Genomic DNA, 20,633 nt, shown 5'->3' on the forward strand with positions numbered 1-20,633 from the left:
AGCACAGAAAAGCACAGTCTATAGTGTCATTGTAAATGGGCACTTCACAAGCCAATTCTTTCTCTTTTCTAGAATGTAAATAGTTAAAAGCAGGAAAAATAAATATTCTCATTCCACAAGGTGTCTCTCAGCCATCTGGAAATGAAAAGCTCCCCTGTTAAACTTGAAATCTATGCAAACAAGTTGCCAAGGACCCTCCTCCCCCAACCACCCACATCAGCTGCTGGCTGTCAGCTTGATCGATGAATCACTGGCTGCTGGGAGACATGCAGGTGAGCGACACAGCTCACAGATTTGGGCCTGGAGCACTGAGAAGCTGCAGCAGCTGCTTTGCTCTGCATACTCTCATCTATCTTTCATTCAGAGTGCCTCTAAAACACTCACCTGTTTTACCTGCTAGACACTGTTCAATAGCCTTACCTGATGGCACATTGCCATTTGGACCATCTCCAGCTCCACCTAACAAGCCCAGTTCCCTCTGCTGGGCACCTCCTCTGTTTGGCTGCCAAGTTTCTGAATGTGATTTTGTTGGAGTATTTGTTAACATACATGCTCTCTGAGCATTCAGTGGTGAATGTCATAGCAGCAAAGGAGCTTTATTTAACCTGTTTTGCTGCTATTCATATCTTTCCCCAAATGGTCCCTCAGAGACAGACATTTTGCTGTGGTCCCAGAACCACAATATAGTTTTGGGTAAAGCTGTAAGGAGAGGGGTAGGAGACCAGGTAGTCTCACTCATGCGAAGGCCATGCCTTCTCATAAAATTATTGCGAGAGAAAACAAATAAGATCAATACTGTGGAAAGACAAATGACCCAAATTCAACTAAAATGACTGAGCTTACCAGGCTCCTTGAATTCCTTAAAGGTGTCATTCACCAGGGGAAAATGAATTACTATGGGTGCTCTGGGGTCCTCCGGATCCGAAAACACGTAACATTCCTTTGGGTTCTTCTCCTCTTCTTCACTTAGCTCCACTTTGGGGAAAGGGATTTTTTGTATCTTGCAGTATTTGTATGTCATCTCCAATTGCTGTGGATACAGAATGTCGTTGCCTTAAAGCCAACTCTAAGACAAGAATCAGGTTTACTGATGCATCATAGAAATACCGTGGCAACTTAATTTAGTCCCTAGAATTATGCTGCAATGAATGCATAGACCAAAATAGCCACAGAATAACCCTACTTTTTGCCACCACACACCACAAGTCAGAAGACACTTCTCACCCTATAAAGTTTTTTATAGTTAGAGGAAATGACCACACTTAGAATTTGTCATGAGGACAGTGCAGGGGGATCAAGGTCTTGTCTTCAGCAATCAATTGTCACCTCCATTCCCAGGGTATCCCAGAAAGTGTATGCCACAATCCACTACAGAGAAAGGAACCTAAGAACTACAGACCTATAAGCCTATAGTTCTGGTCTTCAAGGAGGTTTCCTTCTTCCTCCAAGACATGGTGACTGGTTTGCTCTTGAGTATATGATCAAGACTTAAAAAGCAGCTTACTTCAAAGTTTTAATAAATCAAGGATCTGCATATTCTGTCCTGTTGATCAATTCCCATGCCCCCCACCACACAAAAAAACATACAAAGGGGAATAATTTTCCTGACTACCCAGGTGGACCTGCAGAAGCCCTGAAATATGTGATTAAAACTATATAAACATGGTACGTACACTACAATCGACAGCAACCAACCTCATACAGTCCTCTCCCTCAGAACACCAACAAACTCTATTACTCACCTCAGAATCTAAACCTTCTAGTGTGAGGATCACTTCTATGCCTTTATCATTTAGTCATTTTTGAAGTAGATGGTCACTGTGTAATTTGAGCATTATATATTAATTTGGCTATTAAACCTCACAGCTTTACAAGAAGAGTTTAACCAGGGCTGGAAGGAACAGAGCACATTAATCTTCTCACCTTGAACACATTCCCCAAACCATAATCAAGTGAGATAATGACATCTACATTCCTTTCTGGCCTGAAAAGTGCTGCACCACTGGTGTTAATGAAATAGCCGACATCTATCAGGCAAAGATATTTCTGCAGCGGTGTCAGATTGTTAGGGAAAGAGTCCAGCACAGTGTCTGAAAAACATTTTGAATATAGTTAGCAGTGCATTGGTAGGAAAGAAGGAGTCAGTAATTCTGGCTTGCTACACAGTAAGGGCAGCCCCTTGGTTGCCCTCAAGACCAGGCTCACCTCCCTCCATAATGCGACCCCACAATCGTGGCCTCGCAAAGGCAGGCTGTGAGGCAGCCAGGCAGAGGACAGGTGAGACACAGACTCCGCTGGCCTCACAGCTGCTCTGGGGATTGACTTTTCACAGAATACAGACTTTTGCCGATTTTTTCCCCTGCTAAGAACTGGGAAAAATGCAAACAACAAAAATAATTTCACAGTGTACCAACAAATCTAACAAATGCAGTACATCACTGCTCTTATGCATTGCTCTTTATTGCTTTTGCATTCTCTGGTGTAGACTCCTATCCCTGGGTGAAAACTCTGACTTCAGCTTGCGTTCAGTAACCTCTCATATTATCTTAACTGAAAAAATACCAGATCATGCATGCATCATCTCCTACCATCAGCTTAAAATACTGCTTGAATTAATTAAACCTCACATTAACTCAAAACACAGCAAAAAGTGGATTATCCTAGTTGGCATGTTGAGATCTAAAGCCAGTTCCTAACAGCTAGACTCTCATTTCTCTGCCAGGAACCCCACCAGCCACCCTGCAGACAGCAAGTCCCCTATCGTTATCCTGGTATCATTTCTAGTCCCATAGAATAAGAAACATTTTGCCATGGTTTTAAATATCAAAATAGTGTTTTAAGAGATTTCTTCCAGTTCACAAAATGAGGCGGCAAAGCCCTGAGCAGACCCCTCAATCCTTGAAACATCTGTGCTTAGGTATGTTCAAAAAATGTTGATTTCAGAAATACTGCAGGTAAGTTCCAGCATCTCACTTCTTTCAGCCGCTCTGCTGCCCTGGCCTCATTCTGTAGTGTTGATTTAAACCGAGTAGAATAAATCCAGCTTGTTCCATAGCCTGGAATGTTTGACAGCATCTTGAAGTAATAACTCATAGTTTTTCCATTCCCTTGGTGTCAGATCTTTACAAAATGATTTGCTTATTTTAGCATTCATGGCTGATAGGAATTCACAGATTCTGCTGTAAAGAGAGACATTTGCACGCAGTCCCTCACATTAAAAGCAGAGTGTATTTTTTAGTTCATATTGGCCTGGTGATTATTTTTAGTTGAAATTACAGTACCCCCATTTTCTTATCATGGAGATGGAACTGCACAGTATTTATTCATGGCTGGATAAGTGAATTAGAGGTGGACTTTTCCTTGGGAGAGTCTCTACTTCCATTTCACACTCAAAAAGACGCTTTGAAGAAGCTCTTCTTCAGGAATTCCCTCAAAAGCACAAACCCTACCGTAAATGTATTAAAATGATTCCGTACTATGAGTTCTCAAATTTATCACCACAACCATAAGGCTTTTCACAAGCCATTTAAAGTGTTGTTTTAATATGTCAGTTAATCCGAGCTGCAGGGAAGTATTTAAACCAGAACTATATTCTGGAGACCTCTCCTATCATGAGGCTACCATTTCTGCCCACAGAGCTAGCATCTACTCCTGTCTCTGTTCTAGAGATGGATCCAGTTCTGGTTTTAGCTTGGTCTCATGCAGGTAGACAAAAAACAATACATCATCTACTGTTGTTTCCCACTCCAGATTTTTATTTTCCCTTTTCCCACTCCAGACTTCGGGCCTTCCACTTATTTTACTTTATTCGGAGAATATCTGCCCTGAGGTCATCTTTAGTTTTCCTCTTCCTTCAAATCCTCCTTGAAATCTGCTTCTACCCATTTGCCTTTACAAAACTGCTAGTCAGTAAATGTAAGGACCTTTCTCTTAATGTTTACTGACTGACAATTTTATCCTTAATCCGCCTTCTTAAGCTACTTGCTTGCTTCCTTCTCTCACCCACCCTTCTTATGCTACTTGTTTTCTTAGAGTAGACTCTAGGACAAGGACTTTTTGCTTGCTGAACATGCTGAAAGCACTTGGCACTCTGTGGGCTCTGCCTTAATCCACAAAAAAACTCCACACCTCTTGCTATTGTCAGCAAGCTTCAGGTAGCAATGGCAGCCAGACATAAACAGTGTTGTAACTTGCATGAAACAGAGGAGACAAAACACAAATTGCCAAAGAGAAGGACTCAGAGGAGGCAGAGCCCACGTGTTTCCTTGCTGAAGTCAGATTAGCCTGACTCGTGTGGGGTCCTCCCACGCTGATATCTGCTCATGGAATAAATGAGGACGCTGGGAGTACAGGAAGATTTGTGGTACACAAAAGCTCAGCTCCATTACCTTTCACACAACATTTTATAGTTTTTGAGGTAAAAGTATTATGACTGCTTACTTCGCCCTTCTGCAGAGCACAGGCCATAGGAAATTACTGTTCAATTTATACATCACGTCTAGGTATTATGTTTGTTTAATATATTCAGTCAAAACCTATGTGGCTTTAACTTTCTCTTGTTGGATCTTGCCATTTCTCTTTCTGAAGGGTTAAGGAAAGGTCCCTGGATGAATAAATCATCAGGCAGAAATACCACACGTATGGGCAAACACATTTTTGCAGCCAACCTTTTCCTTAATTTGATCCACACAATAACCTGCTGGTTTATGCCTCTAATGTTACGTCTGTTTCTTGACCCTGAAAGAGTCTATTCTTTTTTGAATCTTTTGACTATTAAACCTATGTAGAATGAGAAATTTCCTATAGAAGAGCATGCTGTGACTCAAATTACAGATCTCTTCAGAAGGTGAAAGAGTGGCCCATGGACTAGTTCATCTTAACCTGTTAACCCTGAAGAAACAAATAAAACCAAATTCCATCTCAGCAGATTTCCAAACCCTGAGAAAGTATCTCTAAATGTGAGATTTCCAAAGTCTAAAAAAAAAATCTGAGATGTTACCTGCACACTGCAGCTAACTCTTTGTTGCAGTTACCTTTCCATTCAATAAATTTTTTCTGATGGATATAATCCTTATGAAATTCTAAGCCTCTCAGGAAGTTATGAGACTTTCCCAGTAGCGGACGCTTGGTCATAATGTCCTGAAACATTTCATACAACTTCCCTGACAAACAAGATGGAGGCTCGATGATAGTGGTATCCTCCTCAGGGGAATGTTTTTCTGAAATAGAGAAGGAACTGTGAGAAAAAAACATAAGCAATCTGTTTTGCTAGACACGTTTGCTGGCTAGCTGTCCTTGCTGTATTTCTGTGTGTCTCTTCCCTTCCTGTTTCTTGCAGTCTGCTGAAAAATATATGTGCATGCCCATTTAAACAGAGATAGTTGGTTTTGTTTAAAGCAAGCACGCATTCTTTTCTTTTACACACTTTCTTTGTACTTTTGCCTAAAAGCAAAAGGCACCCTCCTCATTTACAGTCACAGGAGTCATTTAACAGACAATGAGCAAATCCTAAATGAAAAACATTTGCAACGAACACGAAGTATGCCCCTGGGTTAACGAAATAGAAAAATAAATAGAAACAAATCATTCTGATACAGCTGAAAATCATACTGCAAGATCTACAGCTATGCAACACAAGATGCATCGGTTTAGGGAGAATGTGAGAGATTATTCACAAACAGTTGCAATAGTATAACTTCCTCAATCCTCTCCTCAATAGTAAGCATGGTCTGATGAAAAACGAGTATTGATTTGGAAACCCTTACCTATATCTACCATATCTTTGGCCCATCGTTCCCAGAATTCATTTGAATTTGAGGACCAGTATAAGCCATCCAGCAAATTCCTAGTAAAAATGTTTGTCCAAAGACCTGCAAATCAAAACAATTGGGAAAAGTACTTCACTAACATGTTAACCACTATTTCATCTTTTTTTATTACAAGTATCAATGCTACATATTGTTGCCCTATATAAATTCACCCCATTATGGCGCAGCTGACGTAGTAGGTCTCAGAGAGCTCAAGCTTAATGATGACAACAAATCAGTGTTCTTCCTCAAGAGAGTACTACTCCCAATCATTTGCTGTATAGTGCAGAGTAACAAAATAAGAGGTATCAGTCACCCAAACTATGTTTTAGAGTGCTTACTGTGTACTTGTGAAAGAAAGAAGTTATAAGCAGACTAGGGAATCACAGTACAGCCGTATAACCATAAGGTCTTTCTTTAAAATAAATTATTCTTTAAGTTGATCTAAGGCCTATTCTTTTCCTTTCAGGCATTTTTTTTTTTTTTTTTTCTGTGGAGTTCAACTGGTACAGGATCAAAATAAAATTAGCTCTATGTGTGAGCGTGCTTTTGGAAAAGAAAGACCTACCCTCTGTTATAAGCCCCATGCCAGGTATTCACGTGAAGAACAAATTCAATCTCTAGCAGACTTCACAGTGAGAGAAATATGATTTTTGTCTCCAGTGGACTCTTGCTTTTATCAAAAGGTGCAATTCTGACAAGGCTTTTAAATATGCCTGGGGGAGATGGATTCCTCTGACTAGCTGCTTTTCCCCTTTTCTTTGTCTTTAGAGGCACAGTCAAAGAAATTGGTGAAGGCTAATAGGGCTTCCTTCATCCTTGTGGGCAGGGAATATTACTGGAGATAGATGACAATTTTCAACCCACAAAGCTCAGATGGTTCTTGCCTTTGTGGCTGGATGAATTATATTTTATTTTCAGCTCCTTCCAATTCCACAATGCCCTCCTAGAAAGAGGCTGAAGAGATGATGACTGGGCAGAGAAGGAAGGCTTACTATTTCCTCAACTTGCCTTCTCCACCTTCTTGTTTCACTCAGAATATGGGAATGGGAACCCTGCCACAAATGTCCCAGACTTGCCCAGGGAAAAAGAGAAGACAGGAGAAAATAAACTGTACAAGGAGCAGGAAGTGTTCAGAAGGGGTAAAAAGCCTGTTGAGTCAAGACCTAGAGCAGATACCTGCTGGCAAGGACTGTTGTACAGACCAGTGGCTAGCTAGTACCATGGTTTCTACCATATTGTGATTAACTATACTGCATTGCTAGGTCACCTTCCAGATAGCAGATCCGAGATTCTGGCAGCTTCTTCACTCGCCTTCCCATGAAGAACTCGCTGTCAAAAAATTCTGAACGAATGGAGGCTCCATATTTTGGTATGGCCACCTCATAAGGAGAGAACTCTGTCCACTCTACAAAAGAATTGACATATGCCATGTTTACTGTCATACAGAATAAGAAAACAAAACCTACACCTGTGGATAAAGCTACCTGCAAGTTACATGAACTTTGCTGGTCTCAGAAGCTCTGTACTATCAGTAGCTTGTACTGCAAACTACACTGTCTAGTTCCCTAAAAACTGAGATGTGATTCACATACAAAAGGAACTAGCTTTTTCACCTCAGAAAGAGTCTAATGATAGCTTCAAAAACTTAGATTTATATTTATAAAGATTCTGGGATCCCACTTGTCTCTCTAACTCAAGATCATCAAATGTACACCATATAAGTGTGATCCAACCTTCAAGGAATGACCGGCATGAAATCTCTACTAAACCAAACCTGTCAGACTACATGAAAGCAGCCTGAAGACACATCAACTCAGAATTAGAAAGTAACACAGTGTGGACGTGGCCACACAGTTTCGTGACTCAAGCTGTCCTGTACAGGTATTCCTGTAGAACAGCAACCATGAACCTAACCTCATGTAAGTACTAAATGCTTTTTCTTTCCAGTATCTGCTGGCTTCATTACCTCTTGCTGAATACAGTCTGTATCTAAAGGGTGTCACAACACACCCATCACTGCAATCATACTCCACTCTAGAGATTTAGGTAAGTGCCAATTACATTTCACAGCACCTCTTCAAACTAAGGAACCATGATAGCCATTTTATAGGTGTGAAACTAAGGCACAATAAGATTTATACGATTTGCCTCCACTCACTCACAATGTATTTGGCAAAAATAGAACTTCATTCCAGATCTTCAGAAATGCCTTGTTTGTGCCTGAGGGTGTTATCCAGCAGATCTGCTTTTTCTAATCAACACCCAGCAATTCACAAGACAAACATTTTATTAAAAGATGAATCCTGAGTCAGGGAAACCAACAGAGGCATTCCTCCTGCATTCCCCCTCTAAACACATACACTCCCTCCCTACAAATTCTCTTTAGTCCCTACTCAGAGTCAGAAGAAACTCTAAGAATACTTACCTCTAAATTTGAAAGTACTGAACTTTTCCTCTTTGACATTGAGGACTGCATAGAAAGGCAGTGGGTTTTGTCCATGCTCCAGTGCCTTGCGCTGGTCTGTGAGTTTGTACTTTCTTGGCTAATCAAACAGATAAAAATCACAGTAAACCTCTGGAAAAGCATAAGGCAAAACCACTGACAATCTACATGAGTACTGATAGACAACAGGTGTTTTATTACCCAGAGGAATCTGTGGATCACATTTTCTTGAAAGACCTTTTCTTTCATGTTCCTGTATTTTCCTTCCTGGTTGCCCTTTTGATATCTACTGACCTGTACATTAATATCTAAGTGCCTTGACTGTCTATGTCCAACAGATCTTTACTAAGGCTTGGACTAATGTTCACAAGAGGGCAGGTTATTCTAGTTCTTAAGTGTCCAACTAGAAACATTAAAACACCTGACTGTTTTGGGGGGGGCGGGTTGCTCAATTCTTTCTGAAAATTGCCAACTGAAATTGCTATCCGTTGGGCACCCCCCTTCAGAGGCACTGACAAACCACCAGCTACTCTGGAAAATCCTGGCTATAGGATTTTTGTCATTATTTACGAATCATACTGGCATGCCTCAGTTGCTTTGGATTTGTTCCACACATTATATTATGCAAACAAAGAGGGAAGTGCCAGAGAAAACAAGTGGACATTTCTCAAATTTGTGGCAGGACAAGGTATGTGGCAGTGTGGTACATACCCGTTCATGTAAGAACATTTCCTGAACAAGTGACCACAACGTTGTAAAAGATGAGACGTGTCCAGCTTTTGCCCTTTCAGCAAGTTCCTTGTGATAATATTTCAGATGTTCCATAGACATAAGGTTGAGTTTGCATTTTGTCACTTGTTCTTTTACTGCTCTGAGCGGCCCCTCCAGAGTCTTCTGTGACCAATCTGCATGCTCATACAGGTCTGCTAGGGTCCTAAAGAACAAAAATGTGGCAGAATCATCCATTTAATAATGAAAAATACTGTATTTACCCAGACACTTTCATCAAAGCAGAGAACTAGCTAGCTTAAACTGAAGTTATGATAGAGAGCCAACTGTAATAGCTTTACCAGGGAATTATGTTCACTTATGAATAATGTAAGACTTTGAAATAAATGCATCTCTCTCACTATGTGGAAATGTGGTGTCATAGTCATTCCAAATACAAATCGCATTTTCTGTACTCACCATGTTGAGCCAGAAGCCCCAGTGAGATAGGTAACACAGTCCAACAGATTTAGCTTCTGAAGAGCCAAGAGGTGGCCAAACATAGCTGACATTGCTCTGAGGCCTCCGCCTGTTGCCATAACAGCTATTACTGGGACCTGTTCAAAACATAAATATTATCTTCAGAAAGTTACTCACTTGCCTACTTGGAAAAGCCTAATTGCAGCTCCTAGAACTTCTTCAGCAGACTTTATTGGAGGACAATGAAATGAAATCAATGTTCAGCCAGTCTCTACCAGTACTTTATTTAAATTAACCTCCAGATACTCAGAGGGCTTTCATAATCTCAAAGCTTGGATGAGTTTGGAAGCTGTTAAAATTCACTGATTTTAACCCTTCTTCCTCTCTTTTTTCTTTATAATTGGAATTGCTATGATTTATAACAGATAATGATATGATTTAACTATAAATAATAAGAGTTCAGTAAACATAATTAAGAATGGATTCAAGGAAGTCCTGAACAGAGTTCAGGAAAAAGATATTAAGCGAACAAAATGATTCTCTGGACAGTGTCCATTCAACAAATAAAATTCCATCAAGAAAATAAATGTTCACTTTAAAATTCACCCTGGATCTTGGCAACAAACCATGCTTCAGCTGGAGCTTGTTAGAAAATGTTCTTTCTCCATTCTGAATAATTTTGACATTTTGTGAAAAGTGATTGGAAAATGAAAAAAATATAACCCTGAAGAAGGGACATTACGGTGATTTCACAAATTTCCACAGGAGGTGAATTTCAAACACTCCTGTTTTCCTACTTATTTTGGATTGTCTGGTTGTCTGTGTTGTGTCTCACAGAATATACCAATGCCTCATATTGTGCTGACCTGCCGCATCACACTGTTGGAAACTCTGACCTTGAAGAAGGATATATTCTGTCCTTAGGAATTTGGCCAAATGAAGAGAATGGAGGCCTGAATAGCTGAGCTGAAATTTTAGATGAGTATGGGATATGCCACTCCGAGAACTTCAGTTAGGCTGCCATTCAAATCAATGGGTTTGTCATCAATGTGCAAATACTACTAGAAGGTTTATGGGAAGTTGTGCCAATCCAAATTCAATAGGCCCACAGCCCATGCTTGGATTCCAGCTCACAGACCTCGTGTCCATGTAGATCTCTTTCCAAATGAAGAACCCTTTTCAGGGCACTGGCAACCACTCTCTTCCTTTTTTGCAAGAATTCCTGCTCTTCTCGGCATAGATCATATCCTAAGCGCACATCTAGTTTTTCCGTGCTGCAACATAAATAAGTCCAGAGGCACAGGATTAGTGTTAAAAATGCACATGGATCTATTTTCAGCAACTGCAGTCTATTAAACATCATAAAGAATCATGATTCACTGTTCAGATTTACAAGCAGAAATGCAGATCTCAGTTGCAAAGAAATGAACTGTTTCACTTCTACACGGTCACATTATTTTCTGATGTTTCAGCATAAGTCTTACTGCCAGCTTAGGACAGCAGATACAGAAAGAGAAAGGATTATTTATGTCCTTCAGTAGCTTTGTTAATTGAATACTTTCTATGTTTCCTTCAAAGAATTTCTGAGCAAAAGGTCATCAGAACCTAACGAGGTCTTTCATGGGGATTTAAACCATTGATTTCTACAGAAACAGTATAATGAAAAAGATATTCCAATTATTTTGTTTTTATTTTTTGTATGTCTCATTATTTTACAGCATAACGTTTCATCTTCCCTTGCTTATGCTTCTTTCTATTGATAATACCATGGCCACAAATCTATTTTCTTAAGAAAACGTGTGTTGTTTGAATAACATATAGAATCTTGATGTTTAGATCAAGTCAAATCCCCTTCTCCCTCTGCCTTCTTCCTGCTTACTTGTCCCTTTTGAAGAAATCTATAATCTCAGTCTTTGGTTCTTTGACGCAAAGGACATCTGACTAAGTTCCTCGCTGTTTGAAATTCTCATTTATTTATCTGTTTGTTTATTTATTTATTTTGCATTTTAACATGACTCTTGCCCCAAATCAATTTACTTTTGCTCTGTTGTGGTGACTCTTTCACAGTGACTTAACTACCAAGATATTTTGCCCTTAGTCTTGTGCATTCCTTATATCTAAATGAAGGATACTCTGCTCTAGAATTCATTGTTCAAAGAATAATGAAACTTGTAGAGAAATAAAACAGTCCCCTTACCAATCATTTAGTTGGAGGTACAGCTGCAATGGCACATTCTGTAAACAAAGAAACATGAGCAGGAATGTGAATGACTGTGAAAATAAAGTTTAGAAATCCAGACTTTCAGTGACTCCTGGAATGCACCACCACCACCACCCTGCATACAGTTTTTTAAAAAAATTTAGCAGGAAAGGGAAGATAAGCAAATAAAAACCAAACATATTCTGTAGAGATGCTAGAGAGGCAGGAGGCATTGAAGTGGCTACCTGACCAGACTGTGAAACAGGACTCCTACCTCACTGTGACCCCATGAACCAGCCTAACCCAGCAGCAGTATCACACTGCCACCCTCTATTTCTTGAGAATTAAGAACAGTATCCAGCTAAAGACAGTGTTAGGGAGAGGAAATACAAGTCACCATATCCTTTCAAAAAGCTATTGGAGGTAGGGCAATCAACTGTGAAACAGACATTCATTCTCCCATCTCTGTAGGAGAAATACTAAGTAATTCTTTTCCTCCTGTATTTGCCTCCCATTTGCTGCATGGTGTGAGAAACGATGTCTGGCTGTTGTTAACAGATTCATCTGGTCACACAGCAGTGTCATTCCTACTTTTAAAGCAACTTAAAGTTGTACCTGTCCACCAGTTACCATCATTACTGTATACATACAGGAATGTGACAAAATTGTTCTCTGAGGGTAAGATTCAACTCATCTAACTTTAGCCACCTAAAATTTAGGTATATAGACTGAGCTAGCCACCCAGGCTTGATACAGACAGTAGACACAGAGTGGGACATCCCAAAGACTTGCTAGGGGTATTGAACATTCTCCTTTAACTGTGTAACAACAGCAGAGGTTGGTCTTTTATTACATTTAAACATTTAACTTAGGCATCTAGAAATGGCCAGCATGAATCCCCAGTTATTGATTTTACAGACAGAAAAATGATATTTCTCTGAGAAAACTAAGCGTTTTCTACAGAAATCTTGTATTTGCATCTTGTATTCTCACCCAGACTTACCAATTGAATTATTTTTCAAATGATATTATGTTAAGTACTGATGGTTACTTTAGTCATCTCTCCAAAAGGTCATACAAATGGTGAGGTACTTACATGTCTTACAGGGAGGGTTACTTTCACTTTGTGTCCAACAGGGAGAAATTTCAGTGGTACTGTTAAGGTGTCACTTAAATTGTTTCTGTCATCTTCTTTATCAGAAACTTTCTGCAGAGAACAAAAAAAAAATGTATTTTACTCACAGTAGGGCAACAGTTCTCCACTGTTTTGGTGACACTGAAAATAAGCGAGCAGTATGAGAATTGGCTTGGTGCAGTGCGCATTACCTGCAGCCTGGCCTTTAGAACAGGCTCCCAAGCCTTCACACAATGGAAGTAGAAAGTATCTGTGTCTTCTGTAGCTTTCTGTGTTCCTTCATGAGATGCAGGCACCGTAAGCACGAGATTTTTACCCTCTAGTGAAAACAGATTTGTTTAGAGAATATTACCACTGTTCAGGCAAAAGAGCTAACAAAGTTTGCTGCAGACATTCTCTATGGTAAATTCTTCATAAGTTCCCACACTGGCAAGTCTCCTACAACACAGAAACTGGTACTCCTGCATCTGTCCCAAAACTTGGAGTGCTCCCAGAGTCAGCACTCTCATACCTCTACCAGCAAAGTTTACTGTGTCCAAATTTGATAGCTTCAAGGAAAAGACACAGAGATTGGAGTTACTACTGGAGGCAGTTCAGGGACTTTCACTGCATTGCATTTTATTGTCTTTAGAAGGTTATTAGTTGTCTTTGTATCCTGAAGTGCCTCCATCTGGATCTGAATGCCTATGGTTTGGTTGTGTCCTCACTTCACAGGGAAATCTGTGTACCTTTCAAATATTTCCTGCTTTCATTACTGTCCACTTGCACTTCCAAGCACCAAACTTCACGTGACTGTAAAAGACAGAAGTGGAAAAGTTTGAAAATAGCAAATGCCATATCTGCAGCAAATAACGAACCATCAGGAAGCCAGCTAGTAGCTATAATATAGGGCTAATCTGATCTCAGTGCTGGAAGCAAGCTAGCTGTACAAGAAGAAATTCAGAGCTCATTATACCAGAACAGTAGCCCAGTTATAATGCTTTACAACTAGCTTGTCCATACAGTGGTGCACTGACAGAGGTGATTATATCCATTGCAGTTATCCCCAAATCAGGAATCTCTGTACAACACACTGTTGCCCAAACTCAGGTATGCATATATATGACAATTACTTAGCAAGGGTGGGAGGAAACCACCTGATGATGAGTTTTAGTGTATCGTGGCCATGATTCGTCTACAAGGCATCTTCTTGTTGGTTCTGATCATGGATTTATTCCACCCTACCCTCCACCTGAGTCATTACAGTTCACCCTTATTAACTCATGCCAGGACAGTTTTCCAAGCCATTTCAGGAACAACGCATGCCAATCATTACAGCTCTTATGCCTCACACAGAAAATGAGGGGGAAAGAACAGAATATGTATTACTTTGCCGCATGGGTATTAAGGGCTAGCATCTGGAAATCATACACATGCTTGGAGTGGTTGGCATGAGGTGCTTTGTACTCCTTTGCTGCTGGGACAGCCCAAGGAGATAGGTAATGGACCACATGCTGACTAATACCACAAGAGGACTCTGTGTTTCAACAATTAAAATAGCTCTTCATTAGAAAACTCATTTCCTATAAAGCTGCTACATTAGATAACCTTCCAGTCATAAGCACATTGACTATGTATTGATGTCTTCTTCTGTAGACTCATCCCTTTCAAACCTTTGTTCTTCCTGCCAAATGCCATGCTATATTACATGAAACGCATTTCACTTTGAATGCCAACCAACACAGGATGCTGAAATATTAGCAAACCATAACTGGGCAAAATACTGATACATGAGAACTTCAAGAGACACAGTTTCTCTTTTTGCATGGAGTGGGCAACATTTAAACCGTAACAAAGGGGAATTGTCCCACATTTTTGTTTTATACCGTCGACCATGCTCGTATCGGTAACAGTAGCTTCTGCTCTCCCTGTAAAATACCAGATGGCCGGGGGAAAAGTAGAAAAACAAATGAAAGAAAAGTCACTCCAAACTAAATTCATATGTGAACCTTACCACTAGGACATCATTGGTAATGACATACTCTGGAGGGCCAGGACTAAAAAGACAGAAGCAAAAAACAAACAAAAGATGTGTGAGTACCTAGTATTTATTTTTTTAATAGCAGTTTTATGACCTTTTCTGCTTAAAATTGAATATAGTTACATTAGTGTCATAATTTGTTTTCTGAAAGGCATAATACATGATCATCTGCTAAGCACATGAACCAAAATGCAGTTGCTAAACGAGAAGACAGGAGAGTCCATAAAAATACCAATTCTTAAAACTACAGAAGAAAAAGGTGTTGGTCTATGTGGAATCACGTCCTGCCCCTAACAAATGGCCACATGGCTTGGGGAAAGCAAAGACTACTATTAATGTACTCTCCAAATACTTATTAGGACAGACACTTCTGTCTGATCCAGATTATAATGTACAACTGGTCACCAAAGAACGGCAAATAAGAATTAGCTCACATCATATGTATGACTGGAAAACATACAGCTAAGTAATATAAAGTCTTTGTTCCAGACATTTTACCTTGTAAATCCTAGGTTTGTCACTGAATGGAAGTAGTTATTTAATACCATGAGTAACCTATAGATTCTACTAACATAATCTCTAATTAAGGCTAATACTCCAATGGCACTACGTTACACACATTCGTAAGTGCTTCCATAGATCTGAAAGGACCATTGAAGTTATGTAGTATGTAATCTTTGACTTTCTGCAAAGTCCAGGACATTTTACCAGCATGTCAAGCCCTATAACTTCTATTTCAGCAGTAGAATGTATTTACATATAAATAACTAGGTTTCACTTCCAAGGGTGGAGAATTCCCCACATGCTTTGTAACTTGAACTGTGAAAAATGTTCCTCTTATTTCTAGTCTGAATCAGCTCAGTCCAGTTTCCAGGCACTTCATCTCACTCTGTGCTTTTTGTACATCTGGCTGTGATTGCTTCCACATTTGCAGGGGATGCTTGCACCATCACTTAAGGTGTCTTCCATAGATAAATTAAATAGATTTTCTGAGCTACGTTGTGTTAACCAAGAATACCAGATATTTTTTTCTGCAGCTATTCCATATTTGAGACTAAGAAGCCCTATTCACAGTTTCTTCTTCTAATCATGAAGTTAGTCAGTTTTAAACAGACTATGATTTTTGTAACATTAAAAACTGGACAGATAATGCAGTTTAGTTTGTGGTGTTTTTTTTTTTCAGTCAACTTTGTGATAGCATTTAAAAGAGAGAGAAAATTTATCTTATGGGATTTGTTCTTCTCCAGTGTCGATTACCAATTTGAGGAGGAGGGCCTTAATTTTACTATTTTTTGATTGCATGTTTTTTCAGTTTAACTATGCTATCACCTAAAGATTTTTCTAATGCTGTCTACATCATTCGATGTATATTCTGTGGTAATTATACATGTTTTCTGGTCTTTTAGAAAAACTAAAGTGTTCAAAGCATTGTTACATTTGTATTAACAACTTGGAGAGCACCTCTCTTAGGGCTTGTATGCATCTTGTGTGCAAGTTATTGAATCCTGCCAATGTTACTACATTTTCATGATCAGGATTTAGGTGCCAAACATAAGGTAAGACTTGTATAAGACACACTAAAAGACAGAAGTAGCTGAGGAAGCTAAGGCTAAAAAAAGAAATTGAAACAGCAATCTCAGCTCACTGCTGTAAGGAAGAGCTGGAAGAATTTCCTCTTTCTCTGAGATATTATACTGCCTGGCAGAACTAAACCTTTCAGCTTTGGAATTTTACTCACATTTTTTCCATCCAGAATTCCACTTCCAAACTTTCCCATTTCTTAGAGCACCTCTCTTTCTAAAAGGAAAAGGGTAAAATACATATGGATTATTGGAGGCTGCAAGAGTTCACCAGTAGAGACACATCAGAAAAGTGTTTCACTTCCATGGCTGATATCTATTCTGCTAACATTACCGAAAAAGCTAAGATTGCAATGGAAACCACAGGCTCAGAAAAGGCAAGTAAGATTTATGTTCTCCCATCATGGGATATGTAGTACTATACATCCTTCCAAAGATACAATCAGAGAGGAAAAGCTCGGCTGAAACAGAAATATATCTTTCAGCAAAGACAGTCTGCCTGGGAGAAAGGTATTGAAGCCCAGCAACAAATGTCACTAATTCCAGTGTCATTTCTATGTACAAATCATTTAAATCACATTCACGTTGAATTCAGCAGAGATGAAGGGGGCAAGAGCGCTCCAGACTGAGAAGGTTATTGAATCATGTTATTTCCCAGTGACTCAGCAAGAAATGGCTGAGAAATGCATGCCACCAGCCTGCAGAGTCACTAGGAGGATCCCTGTTAACAGCTTTCAGCATTTGGGAAGTAGCTGTTCTTGTAGGTATGGACAGTCTCCTTCCTGTAATGAGCATGTAGCAGTTCCTCAGACACAACTCATGGAGATGTCACAGAGCTATCCCAGTTTTGTTCCCTGGACAACTCTCTTTCATGGGCTCCTTAACAGAATACCAAAGATGTTAACAGAACAGGCATGCCTTTATTATGGGCTATGGAAATCTGAATCAACTAGAAGGAAACCCAGCATGAACCTGAACAGTAGAAGCCTGAAAGAATCATTTAATTCAGCTGGTTAGTGGATTGTTTTCAAGTTTTTAATAAGTTCTAATTTAAGAGGAAATGTCCTCTAAGCATGGCAAAAGTGGAATAAAGCTAAAAAATAAGAAAGTTATCTGCGGGATTATAAAAGATGAAAACGACTGTATTTACAGATGCTAGTTATTATCACTTTTTTGTCTGCACAGAGACAACTGCATGGGAGAGAAGCAGCTTCATTTTCTGAATCTATTAAAAGAGATTAACAAAGTCACAAAAATCCAGCACTGATTTGATGAGATATTGATAATGATATCAATATACCAGGATATCTGTTTATGCAGACCCAAACCTCACCTAACACAGAAGCCAAAATGGAAAGCAAGATCTGTCCATGTATTTTCAGTCCTTACCTCTGATTTCAAAGCAAATGTCTCACGGACTCTCTCTCCAGGTCTGACTCTAGCAACGTTAAAAAGAACTGTGAACTGCATGTCATCTTTCGTAAGTGGATCTTCATCACACACAGCCAATTCTAAAACGTTCTGGTAGTAGAAGAAAATAAATATGAACTTACTGAGCTGCTGTTTCCAAAAATAAATAAATAAATAAATATGATTACAGATTTTGCTACTGATTTACTATCACTGTGCTTTCTTTCAGGAGTCTGCTAATGTGGAACTCAATCACTAAATCCAACTTCGGGAAACTTATAACTGAATAGAAGACAACTACTAACAGAGAGCTCCCACTATTCCAAGGCAAAAAAGATGCTCAGTGCTCTGTGCCACTCTCTGATAACCCGTCCAAAGAACATAACTATTCGGTTTCTTCATTTCCTAAATTCTCCTAACTGCATAGCTTAGGGTAGGATTAATTTCATCAGCTGAAGTCATCACAGTGCAACTTTGCTCTCTAAACCACAGCAACTCCTCTACTCTTCCCTTACAACCAGTGGAGGGAATGCTTTTTCTATATTAACCATCCAAAATAGCCCAGAGATGAGGCATGCTACAGCAGTACTTATTTCTCTCAGGCGACAACAAGGGGAATCTAGACTAGCTCAAATATAGGCGTATGTATCACAGATGTCTACAACTATCTGAAGGGAACACTACTCCATATGTCTGCTGTTTTGTGCTAGTGAGTCAGTTGCAAATTCTGTTACTTGAGCATTGTTTTAAGTTATTTAGTACATTTGACCAAGAGGGTGTCAAGTGAGGACTCCCAGCTATTCAAAATGGTAAAATCTCTGTATTTTTACTACCTCAACTTCTCTCTGGATCCTAAAGTAGAAAGTCTCATTCCAGACAGGGTTGTCAGAATTCTTGATGGTTTTGGTCTGAAGCTTTTCATTTGAAGCAGATGGCAGCCACAAGCGCACATAGCAGTCTGATGCAGTCACTGCAGCAGAAAACAATTAAAATCCCAATGCCAATATTATAGATGAAAAGTAGGGCAAGGCCGTGATTCTGGGGATTAATAAATACTTTTTTTTTTTTTTTTAAATAAGTAAAGAGATCATTGGTTAGAGGCAACCAAGGAAAACCATCTTAGTATACTACCTAATTCCTGGGTAACTACAAGTTGCAAATACACACATGCACACATGCACACACAAGATACACTAAGAGCAGTGTTTCCCGTGTGAAGACAAAGAGGCAGAAAAGAGCCCACTGACCATTCATCAGGCATATTCCCTACCATTCCAGTCAACTGTGTTTAAAAAGTTTAGCTGAAAGCAATGCTAGTTCCAGAAAGGTCTATTAGGACTATTACAGGAAAAGAGAACACATATTGCAGAGAAGATGAGATGAGACTAGCTTGCTGTCTCACAACACAAACACATGGAGGGGACATGCCTGATGTCCAGAAGTGTTAGCTACTAAGGAAGAAGACCTGTTGCAGCTAAAGGGTGGTGTGGGCCCAAGAATTCAAGGACATGAGTAAGTCAGAAATCTTCTCATTTCCACCCTAAACCTATTCTTTATCATTAGTGCGGTCAGTGCCTGGAGCAGCCATCCTTTGGAAAGAGCCAGGGTGGGAAAGTTCATTTACTTTGTGGAGCTTGACATCGGTGTGAAAAGAAATCTCCGAGATGATGTCTTTCAGAGCTGGAGTCTGGACTTGACTGAAGATGTCTACTGCAGCCCGAGATGCCTAAATACTTCAGACTGGTATCAAGCAGTGAGTAACATTGCCCCGCAAGGTTTTGGCAGGAAAGTGGAACTGTCCCTTCAACAGAGTAGATAGAACAGGTCATTGAAGCTCTTAGAAATACAGGTCACGCTATCGCTTTTCTAGTGTCCACCTCTGGATGTCGCTACATGATATTTGAAGTAGAGTGAGAGTGTGAGAAAAGGCAGCTCAAGGTCCTTCTACTGGCTGAGGAACACATAGGACACTGCAAAAAAATGACAGCCTGAATGGCTGATCCATCAGACACCTTGAGAAGGAGCCATAGGAAGCTGTAAGGGTGAGATAATGAGTGAAAGAATGTTGAATACAAAAGTACATGGAAAAATCTGTTTTGCCTGCATGTTCAGCATGTGCTTAGGGCTGATTTTGCAGAGGCTCTCCTTAGCCAGAAACTAGCAACATTATTTAACATGAAATACTCCAAATGACTCTGTATTTTAGAAGGCCTGAAAATCTCTAATTTACCTTTGACTATGGTGTATAATCGATACATTTCAATAAAAGGTTCCTAAATACATGTCCTGTGCGGCAAAATGCCTGCCCATGATATGATGTATACCCACTAAGAACATCCAAACCAAACAACTCCAAGCAGATTTACAGATTGAAGTGCCCTCACATGGTCTCCTTCTCTTACTGGTCCAGAAAGTTCACCTGGGAGTCTTGGATTTTACAATTTCTCTGAAATGCCACTAGATATGACCTTCAAAGTAATGATGGCATAGGCATTTGATCTGATTATAGCCCTGGCATTAATACTTCTATTGCTCTGCTTTATGTACTTTATTTGTATACCTTCAGAAGTTAGGAACATTGCTCACTGTGTAAACTCTAGAGGTGACTAAAAGCACAAGCAAACCACAACTCACACAGGTCTCTTGATTTGATGTTCCTGGCTTGTATGATTCTTACAGAGAGCATGTAGATGGGACAAATCTTCATCTGCAGAGAAAACAAATGCAATTAGTTTCATCGGCTCATAATATAAAAATCGTATGTATTTTGAGAAGTACAGGGACTGTCTGTCCTTGCTGTTTGCCCGTTTGAAGTAAGGGGACCACCTTCCTGTAGAAGTACACCAT

At 39.7% G+C, this 20,633-nt stretch overlaps 1 protein-coding gene across 20 annotated transcripts in view; it reads right to left on the bottom strand.

Moving 5' to 3' along the window:
- The window catches only part of PLA2G4B (phospholipase A2 group IVB), a 52,051-nt gene that overhangs the window by 4,039 nt on the left and 27,379 nt on the right, over positions 1-20,633 (bottom strand). For 13 of the 20 annotated variants that reach the window (XM_083837264.1, XM_083837265.1, XM_083837279.1 and 10 more), the window contains 19 exons: positions 20,421-20,493; positions 19,411-19,587; positions 18,620-18,756; positions 17,766-17,897; positions 16,535-16,593; positions 14,770-14,812; positions 13,505-13,568; positions 12,968-13,095; positions 12,738-12,848; positions 11,639-11,676; positions 10,580-10,715; positions 9,442-9,578; positions 8,965-9,187; positions 8,236-8,353; positions 7,078-7,215; positions 5,766-5,870; positions 5,034-5,219; positions 1,924-2,090; positions 844-1,030 (listed from right to left, as the gene is read on the bottom strand). In XM_083837264.1, the coding sequence (XP_083693390.1) occupies positions 844-1,030; positions 1,924-2,090; positions 5,034-5,219; positions 5,766-5,870; positions 7,078-7,215; positions 8,236-8,353; positions 8,965-9,187; positions 9,442-9,578; positions 10,580-10,715; positions 11,639-11,676; positions 12,738-12,848; positions 12,968-13,095; positions 13,505-13,568; positions 14,770-14,812; positions 16,535-16,593; positions 17,766-17,897; positions 18,620-18,756; positions 19,411-19,587; positions 20,421-20,493 (2,359 nt within the window). Of the gene's footprint in view, positions 1-843; positions 1,031-1,923; positions 2,370-5,033; positions 5,220-5,765; positions 5,871-7,077; positions 7,216-8,235; positions 8,354-8,964; positions 9,188-9,441; positions 9,579-10,579; positions 10,716-11,638; positions 11,677-12,737; positions 12,849-12,967; positions 13,096-13,504; positions 13,569-14,769; positions 14,813-16,534; positions 16,594-17,765; positions 17,898-18,619; positions 18,757-19,410; positions 19,821-20,346; positions 20,381-20,420; positions 20,494-20,633 lie in introns of those variants that run through there. The other 7 variants (XR_014584794.1, XM_083837267.1, XM_083837268.1 and 4 more) reach the window with 7 other exon arrangements.

Source organism: Anser anser (assembly GCF_964211835.1).
Source record: "Anser anser genome assembly, chromosome: 5".
Classification (NCBI taxonomy): Eukaryota; Metazoa; Chordata; class Aves; order Anseriformes; family Anatidae; genus Anser; species Anser anser.